The sequence below is a fragment of the Epinephelus lanceolatus genome, chromosome 22 (assembly GCF_041903045.1).
Source record: "Epinephelus lanceolatus isolate andai-2023 chromosome 22, ASM4190304v1, whole genome shotgun sequence".
In the NCBI taxonomy this organism is placed as follows: domain Eukaryota; kingdom Metazoa; phylum Chordata; class Actinopteri; order Perciformes; family Serranidae; genus Epinephelus; species Epinephelus lanceolatus.
In genome coordinates this window covers 5,690,151-5,705,062 of record NC_135755.1, presented here as the reverse complement: position 1 = coordinate 5,705,062, position 14,912 = coordinate 5,690,151, and the positions used below count along the sequence as shown (strand labels likewise).

Sequence of the window (14,912 nt, the reverse complement as noted above, 5' to 3'; positions counted from 1 at the left end):
TCCTTGAAGGTTAGCCCAGTGTGCTGTTTTAAGCTGAATGTCTAGAGGCGTTTGAGCTCGTGATGTTGCGCGCTGTGCCGATGCTTCCAAGGGTGTGTCGAGTAATCCAGGAAGTGCTTCCGCGATGCACGTTTTTTTTCTTCTTCTTCTACTGTTTATTGGCGGTTGACAAACAACGAATTGGTGCATTACCGCCATCAACTGGAATGGAGTGTGGCTCAATATGACTATTACGCCCTCTTAAAAAAAAATAAAGGAAAAAAAAAGAAATTATATCCTCTCCATCAAATTACTCATTCTTAGAAAATGAAAAATGAACCCATACCACTTATTTCCTGAGTTCTGTTGCAGAATATCCATGACATCAAATGGTACCTTATTGTTTCTAAGATTGTTAATAGAATTCTGTCAATCTGTTTCATACCCCCGACAATGTAATATAACATGTTCTATTGTTTCTAGTTGGCCACAGTAATCACACTCCCCTGTATTATGTTTACCTATTTTGAATAATGTATAGTTAAGCGAAGTATGGCCAAACCTGAGTCTTGATATTATTGATTCCTCTCTTCTGTTCCTTCCTGCATATCTCATCTCTCCAACTTTCCTTTGCATCCTATAAAACCATCTCCCATTTCCACCTGTAATGCTGCTGTTGGAGTTGTTTTAAATGCACCTGTACATAACCTCAATGTCTCTCCAATTCTTGCTTATACAGTTTTAGTTTTACTGTACTACCAATTTGTTTCCTGGTAAAAAAAAAACAAAAAAAACATTGTCTTTGTCTTGTCAAGTGAAAATTTAAATCCCCATTTATATGACTGTTCTTCTATTTTTATGATAGCACCCTGCAGTTTTCTTACAATGAATTCCAGATTTCTTCCCCTCTTCCAAATTGCTCTGTCATCGGCAAAAAGTGAAACCCCCATCTCATTCTCTAATCCCATAAACACATCATTTATCATTATGGAGAACAGTAAGGGGCTTACTATGCTTCCTTGAGGTGTTCCATTTTCAATAACCACTTTTTCCTGAGTATTTCTTTCCTATTCTTACTTGTATAAATCTTCCAAATTAAAAGTAAAAAGTCCTTAATCCATCTATATATCCAACCTTTAATACCTAATTTCCAAAGTTTTATTAATAATCCTTCTCCCCACATCACATCATACGCCTTCTCTACATCAAAAAACACAGCCACTACACTTTGGTTGGTTTATCTGTGCCTTTCTAAGCTCGTGTTCTAAACATACAGCTGGATCCATAGTATTTCTCCCTTTTCTAAAACCACTCTGATATTTCAACAAAAATCCTTTACTTTCTATAGAATATGTTAACCTGTCATTTGTCATTTTCCCCATTATTTTACAGATGTTGGATGTTAAAGCAATTGGTTGACAAGTTCCTTGATTTGTGCAATCTTTCCCTGGTTTGCGTATTGGAACTACAACAGCCTCCTTCCAACTTTGTGGTAATTTTCCAACCTCCCAAACTTAATTACATAGTTCCAGTAAAATATCCTTAGACGATTTACGAAGATGTTTTAACATTATGTAACAAATCTGATCCTTGCCTGGCGCTGACATCTTGGTTTTGTTGAGAGCGCAGTGTAGTTCTGTCTTTCTAAATGACTTGTTTAGTGAGTCATTGGTGTCTTCCTCACACTGTCACAGCTCTTCATTCTCTGCTGTCGTAGTTTCCCTTCATCGCTAATATTTTCGGAACCCAACATCTCAGCTTTCTCTTCATCTTTCACTGCTGTTGTTTCTCTTTTAATCCCATTCTTTTTATCATTCTCTAAATTTTTCCAATTTCCGTCTCCCTTCCCACTGAGTTACAAAATTTTTTTCTTTGCATTTTTTATGACTCTCCTCACATTTGCTTGCAGTCGCTTATATTCAATGAGATTCTGAAAACTGTTTTTTCTTTTCAACATTTTCACAGCTTTATTTCGAGACTCAATTGCTTCATCACACTCCTTTGTCCACCATGGGACAATCTTCTTTATGTGCTTACCTCCCTTCTTCTGAATGGACTTCTCTGCATCCCCTAAAATAGCTACATGAACAGAAAGATTTGAATTATCAACATCATTAATAGCAATTTTCTGCATTTCTTGATCACAAATATACCAACACATATCAACACTACTAAAAGCCCATTTCTGGGATCCCTGATTATCATATTCTTCGACTCTCAATGCTACTACAGTGATAATAGGATAGTGGTCACTGCACAGTCGTGTCTCTGATCACTTCCCATGAACAAACACCTGCCAATGAATCTGACACAAGTGTAAGATCTATAGCTGAATCTGAGCCCGTTCTGATATTAATTCTTGTACCACTCCCATCATTTAAGCAGACTAAATTTTTACTCTCCATTAATTTTCTTGCAAATACTTTCCATCGACAACGCTTTATTCTTCTGTTCCTCCATTTTACAAATTATCAACAAGTTCCCATCCCTCACTTTCTGAATTTAAGGATTATTTTAAATCCCTCCCTCATAACTTTTTTTTGAACAACTCTCCGGTCTTCCTCTGAACTGTTTTCTTCCAAGCTTCTTTTACTGTTTTGACTTAGGCCTACTTCCTCACGCCTGCTTCTTCCTCGCCCTCTCCCACTAGAAACTGGGGTCCAGTCATCAAAATGTATACTATCATCATCATCATCATCATCATCATCATCTAATCCAATGACCTGATCCGCCATCCCGAACCAGTTTATGCCAACCGCCAAGTCCAAAGTCCAGAAAATCGTCGTCAAATATCATCGTTTGTAATCCACACTCTCCTACCACGTCACCACTGTTTTTTTAAACTTGTTTTCTTCTTCTTTCAATATTTTTGGCGGATTGCAAAACCAACTTAAAAGGTGCATACCGCCACCTACTGTACCGGAGTATGTAGAACAGGATCTAGTTTTACATTATATCATATCGTATGAGAATAAATAACTAAATAAATAAACAAATAGTAACAATAAACAAACAAAACAGTCAGCAGCTATATTCTATGAAACAAACCAGTACTAACTAAGAAATCTATTACTCCCCTCTGCATTCCCCACACCTTATCTCCCTTGGTTCCCTGTATCCCTTCCAAATTCCAGTCTCGTCCTGCCTCTCTCACCCTTTGTTGTAAGGTAATCTTTTCTTCATTATATTTAGTACAGTGCATAATTACATGTTCCACATTTTTCAATTTATTACAAATTGCGCAACCCCGCAAATGTACTTTTCCCAATAAAAATAAAGTTGCCTTCACACCAGTGTGATCTAATCTTAATCTTGACAAGACTACTTCCTCTCTTCTACTTCTTCCCTTAATGCTCTGTGCTCTAACTGTGTTTTGTATTCCATAATAAGTTCTGCCCTTACTGTCCTCATCCCACTTCTTCTGCCAAAATTAATCGATTTTCTTCTTGATTAGTGCTTTACGCTCACCCTTTACAAATTAAATATTGGTTGTATGTGTCATGTTTAATGCTGATCTTTGGTCTTCCATCCAAACCCTTTTCCCTTAAAACTACTATATTCCCAACATTCATTTAGGACACTTTTGGTAGTGTTTTCATCCCCACATCCTCTTAACCGAATCCAGTATGCTAATGTAAGTTTGTCCCTCCCTCCCTGGAACTTTTCACCATTTATAAAACTGTCCCTAGTTCGTATCACCCCCCCCCCCCCCCCCCCCCCCCTTGAAGATCCGCATATTTATTTAAACCCAACAGCGACAAAAAAGCCTTTCTCTATATGGCTATTTAGCATAGCCTCGGTCGGGTCAGACACACAGCGCAAGTCAGCAAACCAGAATACGCCACCCGGAGGCGGAAGTAAGTCTGCGTGCCCGCAGCGGCCTGCAGCCATTAAACCACAGAAGAAGGAGGAGCTGTGTTTACGAGTAGGATTTAAGAAACAGGCTATATGACATGTAGTAGGGAGTAGTGAATGATTTCGGATACATTGCACACTCTTGTACAGTAGGTGGTGGTATGCACCTGGAAGTTGTTTGCGATCGGCCAATAAATTGAGAGAAGAAGAAGAGCCGCGTTTACAGAGAGTGTTCTTCGAGTAAGTGGTACGCAACGACTAATTATCACATTTATCTACTGATTCCTATGTACATTTCAGATGATGCATTTAATCAAACTATTTTATGTCAATCATCGCATTTATCACATAATTGATTGTAGATTATGACATTTCAGAAATGATCAGTTTATAGGAAGTAATCACATTACATTTATCTATTGATTGTAGAAAATTCCATTTAGCAAATCCATCAATTCAGTGGAGATGAGGAAAACTATTAAGTGAATGCAGGTGATAGTGAATCAGTTATCTATTTCTCATCAGTTGTAAGCTCTATCCCTGATTATATCAAAATAAGGAAAATCCCCTTAAATGTATGGAATGTGCTATAGGATGAGGAACAGACAGACCACAATGGTGTGTGTCCCATTTTAATGTGGTTGCTTTGTTTCATGGTTAATTCATGAATATAAAAGATAACCATATGTTAATGTGAACAAATCAAGCCCTATGCATGATGTATGGTGATGCTAGAAATAATCAAAATGAATAGAAAATACACCCTTTTTACCTCTCTGCAAACAGTCGCCTTACTTATCCTCTCAGCATCACCAGCACTGTACAGGAATGTACCGCTAGCAAAGAACCTCAATGCAGTACAGACTGACTGCACAGTGGTCAGAGACTAGCTGCAGCCTGTGACCTTTATAATGTGTGGTTCCAGCAAACTGCATAGATACACTATGCTCTGCCTGCTGAACTAGTACCTCTTAGTGTTGTGACATTCACGAACGAACCGATTCTATTGAACGGCTCATTAACATGAACGATGGGAACCAAGTCGCAGCTGGGAACCGTTCTTTTTTTTTTTTTTTTTTTAATATCACTGTGTGCTCCTCCTTTGCTCCTCCCCTGAGCAAAATTCATTGTAGCCTACTTTGTTTTTTAATGTTTATTTGTAAGTGTTAAGGTCACGGTGTTGCATGAATAACAAGTCATGGTAGCTTTACACACATACAAACAATTTGTATAAAGGGTAAATCCAAAATAGTGATGTCACTGTCAAAGCAGAGTGATATGGCGCAACCTTGTGGAATATTTACAATGAATCCAGATCAGACTTTAAAATCTAGTCCACACATGTCAAATGAGGTTATAATCAATATTTCAGAATAATTCAAACTCAGATATTGGTGGGATATCTAATTTTGTATTATTTTGTTCCAAATCTTACCCCATCATACCTCCCAGTGATTATTTCCAAGATAAAATGAGTTACCACCAGGCTGGCTTCTTAAAACTTAATAAATATAAAAATCAGTCAAATGAGCCAGTTTTTTGAACGGCTCTTTGAAAGGAACGGCTCACCAAGATCCGGCTCCCCTCAAAGAGCCATAAATCCCATCTCTAGTACCTCTCCCACAGATAGGAGTCTGTCTGTATCAATGGGTTGGTCCTGTCCTGGAAGACCCTTGGGGCTGGTGGTGGTTGGAAGGCCCTCTGTACAATGTGGGCCTCCTCATCAACAGGATCCTCGATGAAGGGGCATGCCATTATTTCCTAATTTACTCTCTCTTGCTCTGTCTCTGTGTCTCTCTGGGTGTGTCCCTCTCCTTCTCTGGCCGTTGTCAGTTGACCTTAATTGGCTGTGAATTTGCTAGCCAATTGGAAACACAGTGGGGTGGGGATGGGAGGGCAATCACATATTCATGTACAATCTTTTTTTAATGCCTCAGTTTCATCTTATTATAGTTTTGTTTTTTATTAAATTGTGGGTTTTTTTAATTATCTTATTTTTATTACATTTTAATTTTTTTTTTTATTAGTTACGACCCTTGATATTGGTTCTGTTTTACCTTGCTACGTTTTTATTTCAAAGCTGCTCTATTGTCAGGAAGTAAACACGTTACCTGTGTCCCTTATGAGTTAAGAAATCCCGCTAAATTATTAAAGAGCACGTTTGTCCTATTACATGTCCAAAGAAAAAAAACCATGATGGCCAGAAGTAGAAATAGCTAACGGCACCAGAGAAGCTAACGACACCAGAGAAGCTTTCTTTTCTTTTAATAAATTGAACACACATTAATGAACATACAAGATCCTGTAGAGAATTCATACATATAATACAATACAATAAACATTGTCAAATTAAATGAAAGAAGAGGATTTTTTAAAGTCAAATAAAATATTGGGGATTTATGTAAAAATATTCATAGAGACATATAAATAATTATATAATTAAAGATATGTAGGCTATGTTAGGTGAATACTCCTGTCAGTGACCCTGACCACTGGCATTGGCAAAAGAACTGGAGTTGGTCCCCGGACACTGCACTGTGGCTGCCCACTGCTCCCGGTGTATACAGTAGGATGGGTCAAATGCAGAGGTCAAATGTATGTAATGTGCTGAGAAAGGACAATAAAGAATCTTCTTCAAATAATTTTTTTTAATAACTAGGAGATAACAAAAGAATAAAGAGATTTCAAAGACTTAAAAAATAAGGGACATGAATCAAAACAACAATAAACGAGATATATCCCCAGTCATGCACACCCACTTCTAATAAACTCAGTACTGTTTTTCAACACATATAGTGTTTTGTCTTCATTCAATGTAGTTAGCACATATTGTTATTGCGCCATTGGTTTTGGCCTTGGTGCCCCAATAAATTTGTATTTATCAAAGGCCAAAGTGGCCTTGCCCTAAAAATAACTTAATTCCAGGCCTGTAATGGTGTATTTCCTCTCCTGTTTCTGTCCTCGAAGGGGCCAGTTGCAGTGTGCTGCTTTTTTATGTGCTGCTGCCTCCATTGGCTGAGCGTCTCTGCTCACTTAACATATAAGTCATGAGCGAAAATATGCACCACACAGCCAGAATAAGAACCTCTTAGGCAGGGCAAGTCAGAATTTAGATAGGGCAAGTAGATTTGGGAAGTACTTGCCCGGCCACTGACGGCTCCGCATGAGATTGCGAGTAATCCTTTAACTTTTCCCCTCGAAAAACAGCATGACATGACAGACTCAATGCAATTTTGGACTTTGTGTGTTTAGGCTGCCCTGATGCAAAATCCATGAGGAATAAAAGAAAAACAATACCGGCATGGTTTGATGATGTAGTGCACCTGTGAGATACCATTTAACAGAGGATGGAGGGAGCGCAGACGCTGGTGTCCGAACGGAGTTAAAGAAGTTAAAAAGAGGATCCAACCCGGTTCTACCAAAATGTACCTAATAAAGTGACTGGTGAGTGTAATCCTGAGACATGTATTATGATACAGTAAAATATGCTACAGATATGTTAAAACAGATAAATACAAAATACATATATGTACATCAGATTTACTGCTCTATTTACAGGAAGTAAACACGTTACTTGTGTCCCTTATGAGTTAAGAAATCCTGCTAAATTGTTAAAGAGCACGTTTGTCCTATTACATATCTAAAGAAAAAAAAAAACATGATGGCCAGAAGTAGAAATAGCTAACAGCACCAGAGAAGCTAACGACACCACAGAAGCTAACGACACCACAGAAGCTAACGTGGCTTTCAAACGCCAACAGACAGAATATTTATTGAACAAAGCTGCAGTTATATTATTAATAATGAACTTGTAATGTTTAATGAACAAACCTGCTCTGTGTAACCGAAGCTGAGGGTTGAAAACAGCGTCCAGTAGTTTCCGTTGACGCTCATTCTCCTCTTTTCATTGACAAAGTTCCTCCTCGTACTCTGCTATCGTTATGAATAAATCATCCATGTTTAGCGGCGTAGCTGTAAGAGTTTAACTTAATGAGTTAAACAACAGTGTGACCAGGAGAGATCCAAACTGTGACTCGCATTTTGTGACCACAGAGTTCCAATGCGACTGGCAAATACTATAAATACATGAACTGGAGAGGCGTAAATTTGTTATCAGCTTACAGTGAATAAATCCTGACATTTAAAAGGCGCTGCAGTAACAGTTTAACCTTCTGCTAACTGCTAACAACTGACAGGAAGCTACAAGTTCACGGCAAAAACATGACTGAGATTATCTGGTCTCTTTCCAATCATTGTCACTATCATCAGTCTCAGGTTCAGAAGACTCTCCAGTCTTGTCATCAGTCTCAGGTTGTAAATGTGTGTCTGGATCTGAGTTCCTGGCTGGTTCTGGTCCTCCACAGTCCTCTCCTTCAGCCTCTGTTTCCATCTCTTTTCCCACACACAGAGCAGGTAAATGGTTTTTCTCCTGTGTGAATGCTCATGTGTGTCTTCAGATGAATTTTTTGAGGAAATCTTTACCCTCACTCAGAGCAGCTATATGATTTTTCTCCTGTATGAGTTGTCATGTGTCTTTTCAGATAACCTGTCTGAGAAAATCCTTTTCCACACTCAGAGCAACTAAATGGCTTTTCTGCTGTGTGAGTTCTTATGTGTGTCTTCAGAGCACCTGACCGAGAAAATCTTTTCCCACACTCAGAGCAGCAAAATGGTTTTTCTCCAGTATGAAATCTCATGTGTGTCTTCAAATGAGCTGTTAGAGAAAATGCTTTCCCGCACTCAGAGCAGCTAAATGGTCTTTCTCCAGTATGAGATCTCATGTGTGTCTTCAGATCACCTGACCAAGAAAATCCTTTCCCACACTCAGAGCAGCTAAATGGTCTTTCTCCAGTATGAGTTCTCATGTGTGTCTTCAGATGACCTGTTCGAGTAAATGCTTTCCCGCACTCAGAGCAGCTAAATGGTCTTTCTCCTGAATGAGTTCTGATGTGTGTCTTCAGATCACCTGACTGAGAAAATCTTTTCCCACACTCAGAGCAGGTAAATGGTCTTTCTCCTGAATGAGTTCTCATGTGTGTCTTCACACACCATGACTGAGAAAATCTTTTCCCACACTCAGAGCAGCTATATAGTTTTTCTCCTGTATGAGTTGTCATATGTGTCTTCAGATGACCTGTTTGAGAAAATCTTTTCCCACACTCAGAGCAGCTAAATGGTTTTTCTCCTGTGTGAGTTCTCATGTGTGTCTTCAGATCACCTGACTGAGAAAATCTTTTCCCACACTCAGAGCAGCTAAATGGTCTTTCTCCTGTATGGGATCTCATGTGTATCTTCAGTGTTGAACTGTGATTATATTTTTTCCCACACTCAGAGCAGCTAAATGGTTTCTCATCAACACTATATTCCAAGTCACTAACAGGGTCTTCATCATTTCTAAGAGAGTTTAAGCCTGACTGAGGTTCTCTGGTCTCTGTCCAATCATCATCATTGTCACTGTCATCAGTTTCAGGTTCAGAAGACTCTCCAGTCTTGTCATCAGTCTCAGGCTGTAAATGTGTATCTGGATCTGAGTTCCTGGCTGGTTCTGGTCCTCCACAGTCCTCTCCATCAGCTCCAGTTTCCATCTGTTCAGTGTGTCTTTGATGAAGCTGTGAGGACTGAGGTTTCTCTTCATCATCTTCACTCTTCACAGGGACAGGAGTCGATATTGACTTGGTGATATCATCCTCCTCCAGCCCTTGAAACTGCTCTCCCTCCTGACTGATCCAGAGTTCCCCCTGGTCCTCTTTAATGTGTGGAGGCTCTGGGTCCTCCTGCTCCTCTTTAATGTGTGGAGGCTCTGGGTCCTCCTGGTCCACACTGGAGCTCCACTCCTGCTGCTCAGGGGGAACCTCTTCTTTAACCACCAACAGCTGCTGGACGTCTGCAGGAAACAGGAAACACACAGATGTTACAGAGAAATGTTGTCGTTCATTCACATCACAGCTCAAAAACTCCTTACTGAACTTCTACAGATCTCTGAGCATCAAACAGCTTCACAGTGTTCACTCAGCTGTGTCAGAGTGAGTGAGGTTGAGCTAAGCTTTCATTTTTGCAGCAATTATTAACATCCATTGAGACTTGTCATGTTTGGAGGCCCCAGTGCAGCTCTTCATTTGTTCAGGCTTATGTGAATTATGTAAGAATGACTGTCCATGGGATGCCAGAGTTTGCAGTGAGTCAAGTTTGACAGCTTGCCCATTGAGATCTGTTTCCTCTAACACTGTCTCGGCCCAAACAGCAAACAAAGCATGCATTCACAGGAAGCTAACCCCCCCAGGTACTGTGCTCAAACCACTGAAGTACTGCAGAAAGTGTTAAGGCGGTATTAATACTTCTGCGTTGAACCACTGTCCATGTTTGTGAGCTGAAACCATTTCCCTCAGTGGAAACAAAGCTTTAATTTACTTTAATTTCACAGAAAAAAAACAAACTGTGAAGAAGAGGAAATCTCTGCCATTCGCTAGGCTAATTTATACAATGTAAAGTGCCATAGACTTGTGCTAAAAACATTAGCATGTTGTAGTTGTTTGGAAAACGTGTTTAGTATAATGGTGCGTTCCAGGCAACCCGTAACTCATGTTTTCACAACCTGTAACCCGTGAAAGTGCACTGGAATGGCAGTTAAACCCGTAACTTCCCACCCATGAACTCGTACAAGATCGATGTACTCCCAGTTACGCTTTCTAACGTCACACAGCCCTCTAAACCAATTATCTTACTCCTCTAAACAACAATGGCAGCCCTATGGATGCGGTGTTGATGCAGGTGATACATGATGAGAAATAGACATAAAATAACCCTAATGTTAACGCATTATTGGCAGACGCTCTAACAGCTGGTTTCCAGTGCAAGAATAATCAATACAAAATACGTTTCCAAACACACAGATAATGTAAAATAAAAAGTATAATAGCATCTGTGACCTTATGCGCCGTTTCTCCTTCTCCGTTTCATTCAAATGAGCAAGGAGCAGGCACCTTTGGCGATAGAAATAATGGGGAAGCACAAACAAACGGTTCGCCATGTTCAACGTTAAACAGGAAGTAACTGGCGTAACTTTCCTGGAACGCTACAAAGTCGTAACTCCTGACTTGAAGTCGTGACTTACGAGTTCAAAAGCCTGCCTGGAACGCACCATGAGACAGTTGTTTTGTCGATGAACCCTGTGAGCTGTAATGGAGACAAATTTTTGTAACATTACGTTTGTTAAATGTTGCTGTTGTTCCTGGCTTCATATAAGCAGAGGAAATCTCTGCTAACCACTATGCTAATTTCATACAATGTAAAATGCCATAGGCTTGTGCTAAAAACATTAGCATGTTGTATTTGTGGAGAAAATGTGTCCAGATAAAGACAAGTGTGTCTGTGAATGCTACGAGTTATGGTGAAGCTGATTTGTGTACTTGTGTTTGAAATTGTTCCTACAGTAAGCTGAAACCATTTCCCTCAGTGGAAACGAAGCTTGTATTTCACAGATAAGAAACAATAAATTTTTAAGTTTTGTGTGTGATTTATCCTTCAGGGATTTATACTTTGGGATTTATCCTGGCTTCATATGAACAGAGGAAGTTTCTGCTTGTTGCTAGGCTAATTTATACCATGTAAAATGCCATAGGCTTGTGCTAATTATGTTAGCATGTTGTATTTGTTTCGAAAGCGTGTTTTGTATAAGACAGTTGTTTTGTCGGTGAATGTTGTGAGTTGTAATGGAGTCAAATTATGTGCCGTTACCTTTGTTACATGTTGCTGTTGTCCCTGGTTTTATATGAGACAAGGGAAAGATCACTAGATGCTAGGCTAATTTATACAATGTAAAATGCCATAGGCTTGTGCTAATAACATTAGCATGTTGTATTGGTGGGGGAAATGTGTCCAGATAAAGACAAGTGTTTGTCTGTCAATTCTCATTTCTCATTTATTTTCTCATTTATTTTTTTAGCTCACGACCATGATCACATGGTATGGAGCACAGCTTATACGAAAACAATTATACAAACATAGCTAGTAGCAAGGCTGTACCTATTCTCTCATTCTGGCAACGAGAACAAAATAAATGTATTACTTAAATAAAGGAAAGACACTCTTCAAAAAGGCACCTATTTTACAAATAACTTTTAGCTTATTGGATTGTAATAACAAAATTAACTTAGTCATAGATGGACGATTTATATAATACTTTGGCCTAAGTTTTTGTCTGAGTTTCATTATACTTACATTTTTACACTCAAACAGGATTTGAAACTCATCGCCAATACAGTTATCATTACAAAGATTCCAAAACCTCTGGCTTCTATCCAGACCTTTATATCTTCCAGTGACTTTTGGGATTCTGGTATTATTTGTCCTGAAGTTACAGATGGCCTGTCTGTACTTTTGATTTTCACACAATAAATACTTTTCTAACGTAAATTCTTGTTTAAACTCAACATAAATATCACATGATGTCATACTATAAAGTTCACTTTGCCATTTTTGCAGAAACTGATCTTTAAGTCTCTGTTCGACAGTTGATTTCAACCAGTCACTGTTATTACATGCTTGAGACAGCCAGAGATAAGACAGACCACAATCATCCAGTATCCGCTTCACTTGCAGGATCCATGGAGACACAAATACATTTGAATTATACAGTCTAAATAAACATTCGTACATTATCCTATTTAATTTACTTTCTTTACCTTCAATCTGCCTCCCCCAATAACCGATAACTCTCTTTTTAACTGCGATACACAGTGGATACCTCCCCAGCTCACCATAGAACATGTTATTACATGTTGATGTTTTAGCTTTTAGAATATATTTGAGGAATTTGAGATGTAGTTTTTCTAGCGCATCAATTTTTTCAAATCCCCAAACCTCACATGCATGTAACATGACTGGTGAAACCAACTTGTCAAAGAGGTCTAGTGTGACATCTACAGGTAGGTCATATGTTCTACTTTTACAAAGGAGGGCATACATAGCACGAGACGCCTGCTTACACAACTCATCAATAGCAATTTTAAATGAATCATTATAGTTCATAGTGATCCCCAGATATTTAAAACAATGAACAACTTCTAAATTTTTTCCATTACAAACAAACTTCAGATTGCTGGTGTCAGCTTTTCTGGGTCCAAACACTGTGACCTTAGTTTTTATGCTATTGATCTTCAGTTTCCATTTCTCGCAGAAACCACACATCAAGTCTATTACTTTCTGTAGCCCCTCCTTTGAGGTAGACATGACAATTATATCATCTGCGTACAACAGTACCATAAGTTGCATATAATTATCAATCATTTCATCATCAAAGTTAATAGACTGACAGCCATTACATATCAGATAATCCTCTAGATCATTAATAAACAGTGCAAACAGCAATGGAGATAGATTTTCGCCCTGCCTAACACCTGCTAAACTTACAGAAAATTCTGACTTAATTGCATTTACAAAAACACACAATTTTATATTTTTATACATGTTTACTACTACGTCCAGGAATTTACCCTTAACACCTGCTTTTAGCAATTTATACCAGAGAGCATCCCTCCAGACTGAATCAAAAGCCTTACTGTAATCAATAAAGGAACAGAATAGTCTCCTCTTTTTGAAACAAAATAGATCAATGACATGTTTCAACAAAAACATATGATCAGTGGTGGAATAGCTCTTTCTAAATCCTGCCTGGTTTTCCCACAGGGTAGAATTGTCCTCACAGAACTTAAGTAGTCTTGTGTTTAGTATATTCATAAATAGTTTACCCAAACAACTCAAAAGTGTGATGCCTCTATAATTATCACAATCTGCAGCATCACCTTTTTTCTTAAAGACTGGCACAATCAGACCAACTGCCCAGTCCTCAGGGAAAATACCAGTGTCAAGGATCTTATTAAATAAAGAAACATATAATGGCATAAAAATGCTTGCAGTACTTTTGATATACTCGTTTAGGGTCCGCTCAGTTCCTGCTGCTTTTCCAGGTTTTAATTTTACAATAACCTCCTTAATTTAATGTTCGGTAATACTAGAATTTAGGACATTACTATCATGAGTGTGTTCAGCACAATCACCTTCAAGCACCTCAGTCATTTGTACTTCCCAGTCAGATAATCTTTTGAAATGCTCGTAAAAAACTTCAGGTGAAATTGGACAGTTCTCATTGTTTCTGATAGAACCATTAAGCATCTTCCAGAAAAGCTTTGGATTTTTGGACTTTACATTCAACAGCTCCCTCTTAAATTTAATCCTACAGGCCCTCTGAGCTTTAAAAAACTCTTTCTTATATTCTTTACTTTTTAGCTTTACACTTTCAGTACTGGCCTCATTTCTATGTAACTTATGTATTTTCTTTGCTTTTAGGTATTCTTGCCTACTTAGTTTGCATCCCTTGTTAAACCATGCTGCATTTTTATTGGGTTTATAGACATTTCTAGTTTTTACCACTGCCATGTTTTTAGGAAATGTAATCACTGCACTATTAATCATGATACTACAGATCTCCTTTGTAATTTCATCCACTGATAAATTATCTAGATTGAGCAGCAGTTTATCCACCTTATCAGGCTGAATATTTCTTACAAACTCATCTACCTTTTTTTTTTATCCCATTTGCCAATAAGCACTTGATTTTCAAAGTTTACAACTGAGGGAATTAACTGGTCTGTACTCTGGCCTTCTGTTCGCAAATAATCCTTATCAAAATTCACATCCAAAAACACTTCCACCATACAATGTTTATCAGAGAACAAGGGATCAAACTCATGAATACAGAAACCTCTAGCCTTGCTCCAGACAAATGGAGAACCTATCATATAATCAATTACACTGTCTTCAAATGTGGTTGCCTTCCCAATATTCATATCATCACCACATCTACCGTTTAATATACAGAATGTAAGATTTCTGCACAACTATCCTCTATTTCTCTATCCCATTTCAAATCACAACTCAAAACCCATCTGTTCCAAATTGCATATTCCCTTTACTTGCCCACATCCATTTTTACTTTGTGTCACTCCTGTCTGTTGTTTTTATTTATTTTAATTGTGATTTTAATTGTGTTGTTAATGCTCTGTAAAATGTCCTTGAGTGTT

General features: G+C 38.4%; 1 protein-coding gene across 1 annotated transcript; it reads right to left on the bottom strand.

Moving 5' to 3' along the window:
• Positions 1 to 6,049: 6,049 nt before the first annotated feature.
• On the bottom strand, positions 6,050 to 9,879 carry LOC144459631 (uncharacterized). The gene has a single exon (XM_078163940.1). It carries the CDS (start codon positions 9,417 to 9,419, stop codon positions 8,319 to 8,321), a length of 1,101 nt encoding a protein of 366 aa, XP_078020066.1. The 5' UTR covers positions 9,420 to 9,879; the 3' UTR covers positions 6,050 to 8,318.
• Between the last annotated feature and the right edge of the window lie 5,033 nt (positions 9,880 to 14,912).